General features: G+C 55.1%; 1 protein-coding gene across 1 annotated transcript in view; it reads right to left on the bottom strand.

The window, feature by feature from the left end:
- Positions 1 to 12,172, bottom strand: part of LOC116957083 (uncharacterized) — a 59,065-nt gene extending 46,893 nt beyond the window's left edge. The window contains exons 1-4 of the mRNA XM_076055097.1: positions 12,064 to 12,172; positions 8,451 to 8,789; positions 7,071 to 7,395; positions 6,067 to 6,705 (exon numbers count right to left, since the gene is read on the bottom strand). Coding sequence (XP_075911212.1) covers positions 6,067 to 6,705; positions 7,071 to 7,395; positions 8,451 to 8,789; positions 12,064 to 12,113 — 1,353 coding nt within the window. The 5' untranslated portion in view covers positions 12,114 to 12,172. The remainder of the gene's footprint in view (positions 1 to 6,066; positions 6,706 to 7,070; positions 7,396 to 8,450; positions 8,790 to 12,063) is intronic.
- Between the last annotated feature and the right edge of the window lie 7,479 nt (positions 12,173 to 19,651).

Below are 19,651 nucleotides of genomic sequence, written 5' to 3'. Positions count from 1 at the left end.
GTGACTCCAGGTCACGTGATGTCAGTATTAAGGGGGGGGGGGGTGGTGGCAGACAGACTCGTCACGTGACTCCAGGTCACGTGATGTCAGTATTAAGGGGGGGGTGGTGGCAGACACTCGTCACGTGACTCCAGGTCACGTGATGTCAGTAAGCAGGGGGGGTGGTGGCAGGCAGACTCGTCACGTGACTCCAGGTCACGTGATGTCAGTATTAAGGGGGGTGGTGGTGGCAGACAGACACGTCACGTGACTCCAGGTCACGTGATGCCGTCAGTATTAAGGGGGGGGTGGTGGCAGACACTCGTCACGTGACTCCAGGTCATGTGATGTCAGTATTAAGGAGGGGGTGGTGGCAGACAGACTCGTCACGTGACTCCAGGTCACGTGATGTCAGTATTAAGGGGGGGTGGTGGCAGACAGACTCGTCACGTGACTCCAGGTCACGTGATGTCAGTATTAAGGGGGGGGGGGTGGTGGCAGACAGATTCGTCACGTGACTCCAGGTCACATGTGATGTCAGTATTCAAGGGGGGGTGGTGGCAGACAGACACGTCACGTGACTCCAGGTCACGTGACGTCAGTATTAAGAGGGGGGGGGTGGTGGCAGACAGACTCGTCACGTGACTCCAGGTCACGTGATGTCAGTATTAAGGGGGGGGGGGGGGTGGCAGACAGACTCGTCACGTGACTCCAGGTCACGTGACGTCAGTATTAAGGGGGGGGTGGTGGCAGACAGATTCGTCACGTGACTCCAGGTCACGTGATGTCAGTATTAGGGGGGGGGTGGTGGCAGACAGATTCGTCACGTGACTCCAGGTCACGTGATGTCAGTATTAAGAGGGGGGGGGTGGTGGCAGACAGACACGTCACGTGACTCCAGGTCACGTGACGTCAGTATTAAGAGGGGGGGGGGGTGGGCAGACAGACTCGTCACGTGACTCCAGGTCACGTGACGTCAGTATTCAAGGGGGGGTGGTGGCAGACAGACTCGTCACGTGACTCCAGGTCACGTGACGTCAGTATTAAGGGGGGGGGTGGTGGCAGACAGACTCGTCACGTGACTCCAGGTCACGTGATGTCAGTATTAGGGGGGGGTGGTGGCAGACAGATTCGTCACGTGACTCCAGGTCACGTGATGTCAGTATTAAGAGGGGGGGGTGGTGGCAGACAGACACGTCACGTGACTCCAGGTCACGTGACGTCAGTATTAAGAGGGGGGGGGTGGTGGCAGACAGACTCGTCACGTGACTCCAGGTCACGTGACGTCAGTATTCAAGGGGGGGGTGGTGGCAGACAGACTCGTCACGTGACTCCAGGTCACGTGACGTCAGTATTAAGGGGGGGGGTGGTGGCAGACAGACTCGTCACGTGACTCCAGGTCACGTGATGTCAGTATTAAGGGGGGGGGGGGGGGTGGCAGACAGACTCGTCACGTGACTCCAGGTCACGTGATGTCAGTATTAAGGGGGGGGGGGTGGTGGCAGACAGACACGTCACGTGACTCCAGGTCACGTGATGTCAGTATTAGGGGGGGGTGGTGGCAGACAGATTCGTCACGTGACTCCAGGTCACGTGATGTCAGTATTAAGGGGGGGTGGTGGTGGCAGACAGACACGTCACGTGACTCCAGGTCACGTGACGTCAGTATTAAGGGGGGGGGGTGGTGGCAGACAGACACGTCACGTGACTCCAGGTCATGTGATGTCAGTATTAAGGGGGGGGGTGGTGGCAGACAGACACGTCACGTGACTCCAGGTCACGTGATGCCGTCAGTATTAAGGGGGGGGGGTGGTGGCAGACAGACACGTCACGTGACTCCAGGTCACGTGATGTCAGTATTAAGGGGGGGGGGGGGGTGGTGGCAGACAGACACGTCACGTGACTCCAGGTCACGTGATGTCAGTATTAAGGGGGGGGTGGTGGCAGACAGATTCGTCACGTGACTCCAGGTCACGTGATGTCAGTATTAAGGGGGGGTGGTGGTGGCAGACAGACTCGTCACGTGACTCCAGGTCACGTGATGTCAGTATTAAGGGGGGGTGGTGGTGGCAGACAGACACGTCACGTGACTCCAGGTCACGTGATGCCGTCAGTATTAAGGGGGGGGGGTGGTGGCAGACAGACTCGTCACGTGACTCCAGGTCACGTGATGTCAGTATTAAGGGGGGGGGGGTGGTGGCAGACAAACTCGTCACGTGACTCCAGGTCACGTGATGTCAGTATTAAGGGGGGGGGGGTGGTGGCAGGCAGACTCGTCACGTGACTCCAGGTCACGTGATGCCGTCAGTATTAAGGTGGGGGGGGGGGGGGGGCGGGGGGTGTAGTGGCGGCACATCACACAGGGACGTCACATGACGCCTTCAGATTGCGCCACAGGCCGTGGCCAGGTGAAATCGAGCGGCGATGTTGGTCACCGTTCGAATAATTTCCTTCCTCCACCTGCTGTAGCGGACGGACAGATGACACGGCGGCGTCCGTGCAGGGCCACGACAGCCTGAAACCGCATTGAGGCCCCCCCCCCGAAAGCCTCCCGCCCCCCCCCCCCCCCCCCCCCTCAGCGTGCCTGGCAGGGTCACGCATTCTGGCATCGGTACGGTTCCATTCTGGCATCGGTGCGGGACCAAGCCGCCTGGTCTACAACCATCGGCTGTAGACCAGGCGGCGGCTTGTGATTGTTGTTACACAGTCGCAACCCTCCTTCAGCAGATCCGCGTGAGAGGTCATCTCCGCCCCCAGGGTCCTCAAGCTCTCAGCAAAGTGCCGCATCCGAATCGGGTGCCCAGTTAGGGCACACGGTGGGGGGGGGTGGGGTGGGGTGGGGTGGGTGGTCAGCGAATTTACAGCGGCAAACCATCACGGAAAAAAATACGAGCGCAAACTTTGAGGAAATGGTAAGCAGAAATCACTAAATATGAATGACTAGCGATATATTCATCAACAACAAAACAGTTCCAGACCACACCAAGGTAACACACATCAGCCAGACAGGAACAGGGATAGACTACTTCCTCAAATATTCGAGGCGCGGCAGACCCAGCAGGGTCAAACCCCACCTTGTCCTACGATTTTAATTTGCACTGAGGGGTTTTCCGTCCCCCAAGACCTTGTATAAATGTGCAGAAAACCTGCAAACCTCTTCCTGGGAGTGTGGAAGTGCGGGTGGGTGGGTGGGTGTGGTGGGGTGGGTGAGTGTGCTGGAGTGGGTGGGGTGGGTGAGTGGATGCGTGAGTGGCTGAGCGGGTGGGTGAGTGGAGGAGGCTCGTGAAGGAAGGACGCTGCTGCTGGGCAGTTGGAGGCAGTCGTCCTCCCGCAAAAACCGAGGGCTGACGAGCGACTCTCACAACAACGAGCGGAGCGCCGGGCGGCTAAAGCACAGTGGGGAACACAATTGGTGCATCTGCCAGTCGTCTAAGTCAATCAACCCATGGCTCCTGGGTCTTTGAAAACTACTGGACATCTGTGAAAAAAAGAGCTTCACAGCTAAGTGGATTCCTCCAGGATAAACAAAGTCTGATTCTGTTTTGGAAACCTCCTGCCAGCGGGCTCTGCACGTGGGCCTCAAGTGAACCAGCATGGCACAAGCGCCGTAGTAATTAACCCATTACTAACGTAGTATATAATTACAATAACATACATTACAACTAATTACTAAGCTACAACTTATTACTAATCATAATAATTAACTGATTACTAATCTCCATATATATAACAGGCAAAGCTGTGATTGCGTGCGTCTGTTCAAAATGTTCAGCATACTTCCCGACATGCAACAAACTTGAAATTTGCCATGTGGGTACTTTCCAGACTATAGACCATGCAAACATTATATAATGCATAGATTTTGCATGGCAAGTGAGCTGTGACGCAGGTGCGTAGTGGTTAGCGTGCCGCGCTACGAACCCGGCGACCCCGAGTTCGATTCCCGCTCACGGCCACCACCGGTGACGATTATTTCAACCGGACCTGGGCCTCCCCTAGGTCGACTCAGCCTCAAACGAGTAACTGGTGCGGTGTGGTAGTGAACATCGCCACTGGGGGAGACAAAGGCGGCCGGGCGTGGTGCATCCAAGTCCCGGGTGAAGCCGGGTAGTAACCCCCCCCCCCCCCCTCACCTTTAATGTCTGCACTTGAGTGGTTATAGTAATTGGGTTCAGTTATTAAATAATACACATTACACCTAATAACTAACCTACAACTCATTACTAATCAATCATAGCAATTGACTCATTCTAGATTTGAAGCGTTCGTGACTGCAAGGATTCATACTCTTTGTTTTTTTTCGCTAAAAAAGTCACGTAGCTAAAACAAAATCAAAGTAAAAGAAGACTAAATCGAATCGCGACGTTTCGGAGGCAACACAACGCTTCTTCTTATTCTTTGGTTCTTTCGGTAAAGTCACCACCACGTAGAATGAGAATAAAATAATAAATTGATCAAATAAAATAATGCAATAATATTCTCACGACGTTTCGGCCACAACACAAGCGGCCTTCATCGGGTGAAGGGACGAGACTGTCTGGTAGGACAGCGCTGGAGTGAAAGAGCCACGTTCAGATCACGGCCTTTAAGCTGTGTGAGAGGAAACAAAGCGCCTTGACAAAGGAATTGGCATATAATTTAGCATTGAAATGGCTGAATGATTAGCTTGTGACTGGTCACAGGAATAGCTGTGACCAGTCACAGCAAGGTAGCTGCATCAAGTGGTGAGCTCCGAGACCCTCCAGCTCATACACAGGTTAAGATTTGAAACGCGGCAGGACGAATCCTTCGGCCGTGGCTGATCATCGTCTCATTGTTTTCTCCGATACCAAAGCACTATGCAAACCTCCTGATTATTACCAAAAGATTTTTTTTTTATTACCAAAGATTTGTATGTAAGCTCGGGTGTCTCAGAGCTCACCACTTGATGCAGCTACCTTGCTGTGACTGTTCCACAAAAGCTTGTGCTGCCTCCGAAACGTCGTGATTTGATTTGGGTGTTTTCTTTTATTTTGATTTTGTTTCATCTACCTGACTTTGCCGAAAAAAACAAAGAGTATAATTGACTCGTTACCTATTATATAATTACAATACCCCCCCCTCCGCCTCGAATCACTGCACCTGAACGAGTTAAATGATAACGTCACCCTGCCGCTCTATTTAAGACCGGGATCAAGCGAGGGCTTTACCATTCTGGCGAATTGCCCGATGATGCCGGATGTAATTACCAGCGAAACGTCGTACTCAAAAAATTGTAAATGTTGTGGGTTCACTCTTCAACGCACCGGTGTGGGGCTAAAGTCGTGAACTATTTTGTCTTTTGTCAACGTGACACTTTTTTATTTACCGACTGGCCGCGTCGGGTGGTGAAGGGTTACGACACATTCATAAATAACGCCATCTAACCCAAAAACCTTCATCACGAGCCTACGGGTCTCTGTGCGAGTCTACGGGTCTGTGTGAGTCTATGGGTCTCTGTGCGAGTCTATGGGTCTCTGTGCGAGCCTACGGGTCTCTGTGTGAGTCTACGGGTCTCTGTGCGAGCCTATGGGTCTCTGTGCGAGTCTATGGGTCTCTGTGCGAGTCTACGGGTCTCTGTGCGAGCCTATGGGTCTCTGTGTGAGCCTATGGGTCTCTGTGCGAGCCTATGGGTCTCTGTGCGAGTCTATGGGTCTCTGTGCGAGCCTACGGGTCTCTGTGTGAGTCTATGGGTCTCTGTGCGAGTCTATGGGTCTCTGTGCGAGTCTATGGGTCTCTGTGCGAGTCTACGGGTCTCTGTGCGAGCCTATGGGTCTCTGTGCGAGTCTATGGGTCTCTGTGCGAGCCTACGGGTCTCTGTGTGAGCCTACGGGTCTCCGTGCGAGTCTATGGGTCTACGTGCGAGTCTACGGGTCTCTGTGCGAGCCTATGGGTCTCTGTGCGAGCCTACGTACGTATGCGTGCTCGTCCAACTTCCTGTGCACCCTGCTCAGCCAACCGTGCTACGCACGGAGGTGCTCGGGAAGGACCCTGAACCCTCGACACCCGCCGCCGCCCCCCCCTTCCTCCTCCCCACCACCCCCCTCTCTACCCCCCACCCCGGCTCACCTGATGCTGGCGCCCTGCCCTCTCCTCCTCGGGTGGCCCCGCGCCGCCGCCGCCGCCGCGCTCCCTCTCCGACCCCCGCCGGCGCCGCCGCTCCCTCCCCTGCGACTGCGAGCGCGAGCGGCTCCTCTTGCGGCCGCTCCCCGCCGCGGTCGCCGCGGCGGAGGAGGCGGCGGAGGCGGCGGAGGCGGCGGAGGCGGCCCCTTTGCCCCGCTCGTGCCTCGACCGCCGCTGCTTCTCCTTGGCCCCGCGGCGGTCGCGCTCCCCGCGGCTGCGCGGCGCCGACGCCGCCGCCGCTGCCGCGGCGGAGCCGCCGCCGCCGCCGCCATTCTCCAGCGCCGACGACGCCGCCGCCGCCGCCGCCGCCGCCCCCTCGTCGTCCTCCTCCTCCTCCCCTCCTCCTCCGCTTCCCCGCGTCGCGTCTCCGCGCCCCGCGGCCACCGCCTCCTCCTCCCCGGGGTCACCGCCTCGCCCGGCCGCCGGACGCGGCGGCGCCGGCGCCGGCGCCGCCGCGTCCGGCGGCTCGACGGCGCCGGCGGTGGCGGCGTGGGCAGGAGGAGGCGGAGGAGGCGGTGCGGGAGCAGGGGCCGGGTTTCCCCGCTCACTGATTTCCCCCTCCTCCTCTGAGCCGGACACGTAGCCCTGGAGCGAGATAGCGGCAATGGCGGTTGGTACGGTTGGCTACGTACTGCGCGAAAGCACATCATTATCACGTCACAATCATCACCACCACCACCCCGTGCATCACATCATCATCACCGCCCCCATGCGTCACATCATCGTCGTCATCGTCACCACCACGTGTCGCATTATCATCACCACCACCACCACCGCCACCGCCGCTCCGTGTCAGATCATCGTCGTCACGGTCACCACCACGTGCGTCACATCATCATCACCACCACCACCACCACCACCGCCCCAGTGCGTCGTATCATCGTCAGATCACTGTCACATCACCGTCGCGTCGTCGCCGCGTTGTCACGGCCGCCACCGGTGGTCCTCACCTGCAGGATGAGGCCCATGCCCGAGTGGGCGCGGTCTCCGTCGAGCTCGGCCTGAATCAGTGCCCGTTGCTTCTCCAGCTCCTCCAGCGCCTCCTCCTCCGCCCGCCCGCTCCGCTTCACCGCCTGGGCTGGCGGCGCCGCGGCCGCGGCGGTGACGGTGGCGGTGGCGGTGGGCGGAGGTGCCGCTGGCTGCGCGGTGGCAGCGGCGGTGGCGGCTGTGCCGGGGTTTGGTTGCCTGGCGGGGGCAGTGGGGGAGGGGGAGCGGCCGCCGCCACCGCCACCGCCCTCGTCCTTCTTGCGATGCTTCTTGTGTTTGTGGCGATGCCTGGGGGAGGGAGGGGGGTGGGGGAGGCAGCAAGTGTGGCACACGGGGTCCTCAACGCACTGGTAGTGGTGGTGGGGTGTGGTGGTGACGGTGGTGGTGTGGTGGTGGCGGTGGTGGGGTGTGTGGTGGCGACGGTGGTGGGGTGTGGTGGTGGCGGTGGTGGGGTGTGGTGGCGACGGTGGTGGGGTGTGGTGGTGACGGTGGTGGGGTGTGGTGGTGACGGTGGTGGGGTGTGGTGGCGACGGTGGTGGGGTGTGGTGGTGACGGTGGTGGGGTGTGGTGGTGACGGTGGTGGGGTGTGGTGGTGACGGTGGTGGTGGGGTGTGGTGGTGACGGTGGTGGGGTGTGGTGGTGACGGTGGTGGGGTGTGTGGTGGTGACGGTGGTGGTGGGGTGTGGTGGTGACGGTGGTGGTGGGGTGTGCGGTGGCGAGTGACGATGGTGGCAGCAGTTAGTGATAACGGTGGTAGCGGTGAGTGGTGACGGCGGTGGTAATGGTGATGAAAATGACGGCGGTAGCGATTAGTGGTGGCCAGCGGTTAGTGACAACGGTGGTAGCACTTAGTGGCGATAGCGATTAGTGATGATGGTGGTGGTGGTGGTGGTAGCGGCTAGCGATGGTGGTGGGTGGTAGCAGTTAGCGATGGTGGTGGGTGGTAGCAGTTAGCGATGGTGGTGGGTGGTAGCGGTTAGCGATGGTGGTGGTGGTAGCGGCTAGCGATGGTGGGTGGTAGCAGCTAGCGATAGTGGGTGGTAGCAGTTAGCGATGGTGGTGGGTGGTAGCAGTTAGCGATGGTGGGTGGTAGCAGTTAGCGATGGTGGGTGGTAGCAGTTAGCGATAGTGGGTGGTAGCGGCTAGCGATGGTGGGTGGTAGCAGTTAGCGATAGTGGGTGGTAGCGGCTAGCGATGGTGGGTGGTAGCAGTTAGCGATGGTGGGTGGTAGCGGCTAGCGATGGTGGGTGGTAGCAGTCTGTACTGACGGTGGTAGCGATTAGCGATGATGGTGGCAGTGACAGTGTTGGCGATGTGCCCGCCGCCGCCGCCGCCCTCCCCACCTGTGCTTGTGGGCATCGTCTCCCGCCTGCTTGTGCTGCTTGCGGTGCTTGGAGCTCTTGCCGTGGTGGTGCCCACCGCTGCCGCGGTGGTGCCCCCCGCTGCCGCGGTGGTGCTTGTGTTTTTTCTTGTGCTTGTGCCGGGGCCACGAGGAGCCCCCCGCGCTGCGCTCCGAGGGGCTACCACCCGCCGCCGGAGCCCCCGTCCGCCCCCCCTCCTCCTCCACCTCCTCCTCCCCCTCCTCCTCCTCCTCCTCGTCCTCCGCCCCACCCGCCTGCTCGCCCCGGGCCTCCTCCACCGCCATGTGGCCTCCGCTGTCTCCCACCTCCTGCTCGGCCAGGCTGCGCGCGTGGAAACGCGGTCAAGGGGTGCGCGGCGAACGCCGCGAGAGAGAGAGAGAGAGCGGGTGAGCAAGGGAGGGGGAGAGAGTCGGTGAGCAAGAGATGCGGTAAGTGAGCAATGAGAGTGAACGAGCGAGCAAAGAGAGTGAACGAGTGAGCAAAGAGAGTGAACGAGCGAGCAAAGAGAGTGAACGAGCAAGCAAAGAGAGTGAACGAGTGAGCAAAGAGAGTGAATGAGTGAGCAAAGAGTGAACGAGTGAGCAAAGAGAGTGAACGAGCGAGCAAAGAGAGTGAACGAGCGAGCGAGGGGAGGGGCGAGCGACTGACCAAGAAAGTAAACGAGTGAGAAAGAGAGTGCATGAGTGGGCAAGTGAGCAAGAGAGCGAACGAGCGAGCAGGGGAGTGAGTGTAGTGACCAAGGGAGGGAGTGAATGAGCGAGGGAGTGAGCGAGTAAGCGAGGGAGTGAGCGAGTAAGCAAGGGAGTGAGCGAACGAGAGAGCGAGTGAGCAAGAGAGTGAGCGATTTAGCAAGGAAAGGGGCGAGTGAATGAGCGAGTGCCCTCAGGAAGAGAGTGAGACAGAGTGCATTGGGGCGTTTGGCCATTTCATTGTTTTCAGTGAGGGTTGGCGTCACACGGGGCGGAAACCCGGAGAAAGCACGAGGGGACACCACTCAAACGATCCACACAGGCGGACCTGTTTGCTGTACCTGCCCATGATCCAACACACCTCATAACGCACAGCCCTGCGAGTTTGGTCATTCTGAACCCATCTCATAGGATAATCAGGTCAGAACCGGTGGCTGCCCCTCAACCGGTTGTGGAAATTCCATGCTGCCACGTCCAGGTATCAGTCTCTTCACAAAACAACCACTGTTGACTCCCTGGATGTGACCGTCTGATCCGTGTGCGAGACACGCGCCTCCGCACGAACAAAGGCTGACAACTCCGACAGGGGATGGTGACGCTGCCCAGCGGTAGCACGTTTAGGCGTTTGGCCCAGAGGCTCGAGGTTCTATTGTTTTATCGTCTGCTTCAGGTGATACTGCCATTCGCAAACGGTGGGCCATGGCGCGTGCCAGCCAGGGTTTCAAATTCGAGAAATCGCAAACCTCGAGTGAGTTACTCGGTTGTGATCACACGCAGCGGCAGAAACAAACGACGCAGGTACCAGACGCACGCCGAAACATTTTCGCAGGAATCGTTACGAAGCCAAAACGTAACAACCGCAACGAGGCGACAGCTCAAAGATGGCAGCATTGACAGCCGCGGCCTGAAAATACTAACGTGGACCGGTGACACTGACACGACATTAACTCAACAGCCACCATCCTGGCAATACCAATACCCACCATTCGCCACTAAGTGGCGGTGGCGTCAGCACGGCACCTGTGCCAGGTCAGGTGCACTTTGAGGCCACGTGAAGCTCTCTGCCAGGAGTTCTCGGGACAGACCCAGGCGCCATGGGTTGGCCGACTGAGATGACTGGAAGATGCACCAGCTGTAATACTAACACACATACGCTGGTGACGCTGTTGACCACAATGGTAATTGAACAACCACTACACAGCAATACTAAGTGTATACGTAGGTGATTGAGTGAGCGTGTGGTTGCGACCTAGTGTGGTGGCGATTGAACAGTATGGATGAGAGGCAAGTGTCTGGTAGACCATGGTAGTGGTAGCTAGAGAAGAGCGACAAGGAAGTGATGGAGTACCGAAGAGAGCGTGACTGGCGTGTGCCAACGCGTGAAGTTCACGGGAACAGTCACCATGCTAGTAGCGGCAGAAGAGCGACAAGGAGGCGACTGATAGCCCGGTGAGTTGAGCGAGCGACTGGAGTGAATCAACGAGTGTTGGATCCTACCAGACAGACGATATTAAGACCACCACAACGTAACAACAATAGCAATATTAATAAGCTCGTAGTGATAACATCACCTTTACTCTATTTAAGAGACTGAAAACAGGAATACTTCTAGATTTGAAGTTTTCATGACTGCAATGACCCCATACTCTTTGGTTCTTGCGGTAAAGTCACATAGGTAAGAATACAAAATAAAATTTAAAAAAATAAAGTTAACTTTCTCTTTAACTTTCTTTTTTTTATTTTTACCTACGTGACTCTACCGAAAAAACCAAAGAACGGGAATACGTCTTCACAATTCTGGCAAATCGCCCGATGAAGCTGGTTTTGCAATCACCAGCGAAACGTCGCAGTACTCAAAATTCTAAATGCTGTAGGGTTCACTCTTTCAACACCCCCCGTTGTGCCCAAGTATAAACCAATTGGCGCGTTTTGTTTACTGGACAAACCTTACTAACTGGCTTCTGTAGGGTGGTGGACGGGTTACCGACACATTTATATTTACGCAATCTAACCACGCAAAAAAACTTCATTATGGAAATGTTGTGGGTTTACTTTACGAACATTCGCGGTGTGCTCAAGAAGTAACCAATTGGCACGTTTTGTTTACGTGACGAACCTTACGAATTGGCCGTGTGGTGTTGCGGTGGTGGGTTGAACATTGATACGCGATTCAACCCAAACTAAAAAAACTTCATTGTGTAAGTTTTGTGGGTTTACTCTCCAAACGCCTGCCGCCGTGTGCTTCAAGCAGTAACCAATTGGCACGTTTTGTTGACGTGACGAACCTTACGAATTGACCGTGTGAGGGGTGGTAGTGGTGTGTTGAATATTGGATATTTACGCGAAATTTAACCTAACCCCCTTCCAAAACAAAACCCTGATATTATTAATTCCCATTACTACACAACGCCGCCTATCAACAACAACAACTGATCCCGCTCAGTGTCCCCTCCACTCAGCAGGGCCACCGCCAGAGGCCTTAACAGGAGGGCCCCCGCCTAGGCCGCGAACCGCACACCGGAGTCCCGGTGTGCGGTTCGCGGCGGGGTCCCGGTGTGCAGTTCGCGACGTTCCGAGTCGCAACCCTCGTGGCTCCACCCGCCGCTCGAAATGCAACGAGGAGGGCAGCGGCGAGAGAGAGAGAGGAGAGGGGGGGGGTGGGCGAGGCCTGGCGGGAGCAGCACGCAAGAGCCTGGCCAAAGCCTCAGGCGAGCTGACGGCTATCCTAGTCGAGGAGGTGAACACCGCGGCGCTTCGGGGGTGGGGGTGGAGAGTTAACGCGACCGCCGCCGCCGCCGAGAGAGAGAGAAGAGGAGGGGGTGGAAGAGGCGATGGTGGCGAAGAGGGTAGAGGAGGAGGAGGTGGTGGTGGACGCGGCTGACGAGGTCGGAAAGACCGCGAGATACCTGATGCTTGCCCGCGCCTCCAACGACGCCATGACACCAGCTCCCGGCATGCAACGCGCGGCCGGGGGGGAGGGGGTGAGGGAGGAGTGGGGGGGGGTTGGTGGGAGCGCGGGGAGGGGGGCGGAAATGGCGGGGGGGGGATAGGTGGGCTTAGTGCGCATGCGTGGGAGGAGGGGGTGGGGATAGCCTAGTGCGCATGCGCACTGAATTAAGGGGGGGTGAATAGGTGGCCTAGTGCGCATGCGCAGGAGGAGGGGGGGATGAGGGGTGAATAGGTAGCCTAGTGCGCATGCGCACTGGTAGGGGGGGGAGGGACAGATGGCCTAGTACGCATGCGCGACAATAACCCTTTGATTTGCAAGTGCAGATGCACAATTGGGAGGTTGGGGGTTTGGTGTATATTTGGTTGTGCGGATAGGCGTCCACGCGCACGGCACGTGCTCTCGCGTGAGCGTCGACGCACTGGTGGAAATAAATTCCACGTTCCCATGGCAGTGGCGGGGGATGGGGGGTATGGTCAGAGGAGGAAAATAGGACAATCGCTGTTGATGTCCCTACAAAGCGATGGACTAACGCAGAGACCCATAGACTCACCACACAGAGACCCATAGACTCACCACACAGAGACCCATAGACTCACCACACAGAGACCCATAGACTCATCACACAGAGACCCATAGACTCACCACACAGAGACCCATAGACTCACCACACAGAGACCCACAGACTCACCACACAGAGACCCATAGACTCACCACACAGAGACCCATAGACTCACCACACAGAGACCCATAGACTCATCACACAGAGACCCATAGACTCACCACACAGAGACCCACAGACTCACCACACAGAGACCCAGACTCACCACACAGAGACCCATAGACTCACCACACAGAGACCCATAGACTCACCACACAGAGACCCATAGACTCATCACACAGAGACCCGTAGACTCACCACACAGAGACACATAGACTCACCACACAGATACACATAGATTCACACACAGACCCATAGACTCACACAGAGACCCATAGACTCACACAGAGGCCCATAGACTCACACAGAGGCCCATAGATTTAGAGACCCATAGACTCACACAGAGACCCATAGACTCACACAGAGGCCCATAGATTTAGAGACCCATAGACTCACACAGAGAACCATAGACTCACACAGAGACCCATAGACTCACACACAGACCCCATAGATTTAGAGGCCCGTACACTCACACAGAGACCCATAGATTTAGAGACCAATAGACTCACACAGAGACCCATAAACTCACACAGAGACCCATAGACTCACACACAGACCCATAGATTTAGAGACCCGTAGACTCACACAGAGACCCATAGATTTAGAGACCCATAGACTCACACAGAGACCCATAGATTTAGAGACCAATAGACTCACACAGAGACCCATAGACTCACACAGGGACCCATAGACTCACACACAGACCCATAGACTCACCACACAGAGACCCACACACAAACCAAGAGACCCGTAGACTCACAGAAACCAACAGTTTGTGTGTGAGTCTCTGTATGTTGAACTTCTTTCGCACCGTACGTAGCCAACCGTGCTAATCAGGGATGCGGGTGGAGGACAACAAACTAAACACAACAGTTCTTCAGAAATTAGTCGATCCAGGTGGTATAAAAGTGCATAGCCCCTAGTGGCCTCCCAATATCGGAAGAGCGTTCCAGACGGCCACAGAAGCCATCTTCATTCGACGGCTCAGCCAAATCCACCGCCGCTGCAACGAGGATGAGCGGAGTTGGCGTGACTACGATGGTGCATGGCTCCTTGACAAGGTCAGCAGCGAGGTGTCGTGGGTTCATTTGTGGCGAGCCACTTGGTGTGGGCAATGACGTGCGACCTTCAATCGCTCTGTGTCCCCTCCTTCACGGGCGCTACGACCCATCACAACAGGGGGGGGGAGGGGGGTGGCAATGCAAGATCCGACTGCGCCCCCCCCCCAGCCCCTCCTTTCTCCCGAATCACTTTGTTAGAATAATGTGTCATATTCTTGGTTCTTTCGGTAAAGTCACGTAGTAGGGAAACAATAAAATAATAAATGAATACATTTCTTGCTGTGGTTTTCGCACCTGATGATGATTGCTTGTGTTGCAGTCGAAACGTCGTGAGAATTTTATTACTTTATATATTTATTATTTTATTGTTTCCCTTCTACGTGGTGACTTTACCGAAATAACCAATAATATCTATGGGCAGTGTTGAGTCTATGGTGCAGTGTTGAGTCTATGGACAGTGTTGAGTCTATGGTGCAGTGTTGAGTCTATGGGCAGTGTTGAGTCTATGGTGCAGTGTTGAGTCTATGGGCAGTGTTGAGTCTATGGTGCAGTGTTGAGTCTATGGTGCAGTGTTGAGTCTATGGGCAGTGTTGATAGTCTATAGTGCAGTGTTGAGTCTATGGTGCAGTTTTGAGTCTATGGGCAGTGTTGAGTCTATGGTGCAGTGTTGAGTCTATGGTGCAGTGTTGAGTCTATTGGCAGTGTTGATAGTCTATAGTGCAGTGTTGAGTCTATGGTGCAGTTTTGAGTCTATGGGCAGTGTTGAGTCTATGGTGCAGTGTTGAGTCTATGGTACAATGCTGAGTCTATGGACAGTGTTGAGTCTATGGTGCAGTGTTGAGTCTATGGTGCAGTGTTGAGACTATGGTGCAGTGTTGAGTCTATGGGCAGTGTTGAGTCTATGGTGCAGTGTTGAGTCTATGGGCAGTGTTGATTTCAAGCTTTCGTGACTGCAAATTTTCTTGCTGTGGTTTTCACACCTGATGATGATTGCTTGTGTTGCAGTTGAAACGTCGTGAGAATTTTGTTTTATATTTTTATTATTTTATTGTTTCCCTTCTACGTGGTGGTGACTTTACCGAAAGAACCAAGAATATGAATCCCTGCAGTCACGAAAGCTTTAAATCGAAAAATAATGTGTCAGGCTACAACTATACGTGTAAAGGATGGCAAGCTACATTTCTTGGATGTCCTAATCAAAAAGAAACCAGATGACTCAATGAGCCATTCTGTCTACAGGAAAGCAACCCATACTGATGCCTACCTAAAACCTCACTCCCACCACCATCCATCCCAAAATAATTCCAACATCAAAACTCTACACCATAGAGCTCAACGTATCTCCGACCATGAGCACCTAACCAGTGAACTCAAACCCGTACACCAAGCTCTCAAGGCGAATGGATACTCTGACTACACAATCCGGAAAGCCATCACCCCAACCGTGAGGAAGCAGCCATCTGAGGATCCAATCACAACCATCACCTTGCCATACATAGCAGGAGTAACCAAAAATATTGCCAAAATCATGAACAAACACACGATCCAGGTCCGATTTAACACAGTGTAAGGGATGTCAGGGGAAGGATTCCCACAAATAGGAGGGGGAGTGGGACGGTGACAGGGAAAGGGGGAGGAGCAAGCGAGGAGATATGAGAGAAAACAATAAAATCACGTTTCGGAGGCAACACCAGCTTCCGTCTTCAGGTGGAACAGTCACAGCAAGACCACTGCATCAAGTGGGGAGCTCTGCTCATCTCGTTGTCTGTTAAAAGCTCTAACAGATAGGTGAAAACCCTCCCCGTAGAGGTCATTAATTCTAGATTTGAAGCTTTCGTGACTGCAACAATCCTCCCCACTTGATGCGGCGATTTTGCTGTGACTGTTCCACCTGAAGACGGAAGCTGGTGTTGTCTCCGAAACGTCGTGATTTAATCTAGTTCTATTTTATTTAACCTACGTGACTTTACCGAAAAAACAACCCCCCAAAGAGTATGAATCCTTGCAGTCACGAAAGCTTCAGTATGTAGAAAGATATAAGAGACGTAACAGGCGGGAAGAGGGGGATCTTGGCGGGAACGAGACTGAGGCGGCTGGGGACAGGTGTGGGCTGGAGAAAGGCATAAAAGACGAACCCCCTGAACCCCCTGCAACCTTTCCTTTACATCTGGTGGCAGCGGAGGGATCGACAATGGCTACAAGGAAGAACCTCCGCGGAAGAGAGCCAACAGAAGAGGAAGCAGGGGCCGGGGATCCCCCACGTCCAGGGCAACAAAGGAGGCCTGCTACCAGGAGCAGCAGCAGCGGGCCCGGACCCCATGCTAAAGGATATCTTCAGGAAACTGGGGGTACCCTTCTGCAACAGCAGCTTCGTATATTGGGTGGTGCCTTACCTGGCTAACAAGCGCCATGACCTCGCCAGCTTCGCCAGTTGGCGGTGTACAGAACGAGGAAAACGATGCTGCAAGGTGACACTGACGGCTGCTCTGCGGTGCTTCCGGTGTTCAGGGGCCTGCTCAAGGCGCGGCTCCGGCTGGAGCACGCCACGTACCACACACACGTGTCGGTGATGTGCGGCGCGTCTTCTTCGGACGCTGGGGGGGCGGACAAGCCCCTCTCTGTACCAGCGTGGACGGCACCCTCCACGTGTTCACCTTCTGTAGCGCTCGCTCGTCACCGTGGCGTGCGCGATGACCACCACCGCCACCACCGCCACCGCCACCACCGCCACCGCCACCACCACCACCACGTGACTTTTCTTTCGTGTCGTGCGCGGTGCTTTTAGCGCCGCAGCGCGTGGATTTGTAGCGTTTGTTTTCATTCGCGTTGCCGGTGACTTTGTGTATTTGCGTTGCCGGTGACTTTGTGCATTCAATATCGAAATTGCCTCCAGTGCTTTTGCTGCTGGCGCCAATAAAAGTTGTTTAAAAGTCAAAGTCTCTCTCTCTCGCTCGCTCTCTCTCTCTCTCTAGCTCTCTTTTTGTTTACGATCAGAGGAAACGAGAAGATGCTCGGTGTAGTCGGCACCACTTTGCTTCGTTGATCATTTCGTTTTTTTTAATGCTTTGCTTATTGTAACCCCCCCCCCCCTTCCTCTTCTTTAAATGAAAGATTTAACGAAAGATTTCTCACTCTGCTCTCCTTCCCCCTTCCCGCCATCTGTTCATTCAGGTGCTGAACACCTCGAACAGAGCGGCGATGGTGCAGGCGGGAACGGTTCTGGCCCACGTTCCGTCCCGTGTCACTTGTGGCTTTTATTTTGGTGATTTCGAAAACGTTTTTTTTGTTGTTTTAGCCATGTTTTTGTTCATTGTCGTACGGAGTTGGACTGATGGCCTTAATCTTAGTTGTCTTGTGGTTGTTGTTGTTGTTTGACTTGCATCCCACTGGGATTTTTGCACGCAGCGTTGGTGGTGTACGGCGCTTTTTCAGGAATATTTTGATGTTTTTATTTTTTTCCCCTGGATTTTCTGTTTGCACAGTCAACACATCGTCACTTTAAGATGTTTTTTTCTGGGTCGTGTTTTTGTTTTTTGTTTGTTGTGGCTGCACCCGATTCAAGAGCCGAATTGGTCACAGGGCTAGATACCAAAATAAATGGACTCTATGGAACTAGGAGCCCCCGGGGATGGATGGAGCCGGGGCTTGTGGGAGCCATCAGCCAGTACCGAGGACAGAGGGGACGACGCGTGGATGGACCGGCTGGCGGGGCCTGAGCCGGATTTGCCACCCGACCAGAAGGCACCAGCTGCAGTCGTTATTGCTGGGAGTTCTCTCACGTTTTTAAAGCTTTCGTGACTGCAAGGGTTCATCTTCTTCGGTTCTTTCGGTAAAAGTCACGTAGAGCGAGATTAAAAGTAATAAAATAAGACGATAGAATTCTCACGACGTTTCGGTCACAACACAAGTAGCCTTCATCAGGTGAAAGAACGGAGCTGTCTGGACGACGGCGCTTCGATGAATCTTAGCGGCGCCCATTGAAGCGCCGTCGTCCCGACAGTTCTTGTTCTTTCACCTGATGAAGGCCACTTGTGTTGTGGCCGAAACGTCGTGAGAATTTTATCGTTTTATTTGATTATTTTATTACTTTATTCTCATTCTACGTGGTGACTTTACCGCAAGAACCAAAGACGGGGTTCTCTCACGTGTTCAGCCTGGGACCGTCCGACCTAGGACGCACAGCACTCCACGTGTTGCACCACCGCGTCGACACGGGAGGACGCCCTGCACCACCCTGCGCCAAAACACGCGCACGCACGTGCCACGAGCAATCGGCCTGCCTCTGAGGCCTGCGTCTCCTCACCGTGACCTTCATAACCAGGCATGATCTGTTTACTACAAGATAAGAGTGTGTGTCTGTGTGTGTCTGTGAGTGTGTGTCTGTGTGTGTGTGTCTGTGTGTGTGTCTGTGTGTGTGTCTGTGCGTGTCTGTGAGTGTGTGTCTGTGTGTGTGTTCTCTGATGATGTGTTAACGATCTAATCCCCGTGTCTCTGTCTCTCTAACCTGTGTCTCTCCAAGCACCACTCTCCTTGCATTAAAATCAAAGTGACATCTCCTCTCTCTCCAGCTCGTATCGTGTGTGTGTGTCTGTGTGTGTGTCACTGTGTGTGTGTGTCTGTGTGTGTGTTTGTCTGTGTGTGTGTGTCTGTGTGTGTGTCTGTGTGTGTCTGTGCGTGTGTGTGTCTGTGTGTGTGTGTCTGTGTGTGTGTGTGTTTGTGTGTGTGTGTGTCTGTGTGTCTGTTCTCTGACGGTGTGTGTCTGTTACAAGGCCGTAATTATAATAGATTAGCTTGACTACCCGGCTTCGCCCGGGACTTCGATTCACCACGCCCGGCCACCTTTGTCTCCCCAGTAGCGATGTTCACACACCACACCAGTTACTCGTTTGAGGCTGAGTCGACCTAGGGGAGGCCCAGGAGCGGTTGAAATAATCGTCACCGGTGTTGGCCGTGAGCGGGAATCGAACTCGGGTCGCCGTGTTCGTAGCGCGGCGTAGCGATAACCGCTACACTATAATGCGTTACGCTTCCACACACACAGACAGACACACACAGACACACACAGACACACACACAGACACACACACACAGACACACACACAGACAACAACAACAACCGCCATTCGCCACTAAGTGCCGGTGACGTCACCATGACGCTTGTGCCAGGCTATGTGCACCCTGAGGCCACGTGAAGTGTCGAACGCCCGCTGGCAGGAGGTCACGGGGCAGACCCAGGTGCCACGGGTCGACTGACTGAGATGATGACTGGCTGATGCACCACCTGTGCCCCCTACTGTGCCAACCCGCTGTGCTTTAGCCACCCGGCGCTCCGCTCGTTGTTCTGAGCGTCGCTCCTCCGCCCTCCGTTGTTGTTGGAGGGCGACTACCTCCAACTGCCCAGTAGCATCCTTCACGAGCCTCCTCCACAGACACCGATCTTGACACCGCTGGTACCAGTCATCGGCAAGTCCACTCAGCTCCACGTCCTCCTGTACCACATCACTCCATCTCTTCTCTAGCCCGTGCCGCGCCCGCTTAGCCCCCTCAATCCGGCCGAACAAAAGCTGTTTCGGCATGCGGTGGCTGGGCATGCGGGCTACATGACCCTGCCATCGCAGCCTTGCCCGCCGGAGGAGCTCACCGATGGGACCTTGCCCAGATCTTTCAAGGATTTGTGAGCTCCTCACACAATCCAGTCTGGTTAAACCCAGGATGGATCGTAGGCAGGCCAGCCTAAATGTTTCTAACCGGCGAAGATGTTCCAT

The sequence above is a fragment of the Petromyzon marinus genome, chromosome 69 (assembly GCF_048934315.1).
Source record: "Petromyzon marinus isolate PM22_M1 ecotype Great Lakes invasive population chromosome 69, UKy_Petmar_22M1.pri1.0, whole genome shotgun sequence".
Lineage (NCBI taxonomy): Eukaryota > Metazoa > Chordata > Hyperoartia > Petromyzontiformes > Petromyzontidae > Petromyzon > Petromyzon marinus.
Note: the sequence above shows the minus strand (reverse complement) of the source record. Positions and strands in the feature narration are given on the sequence as shown.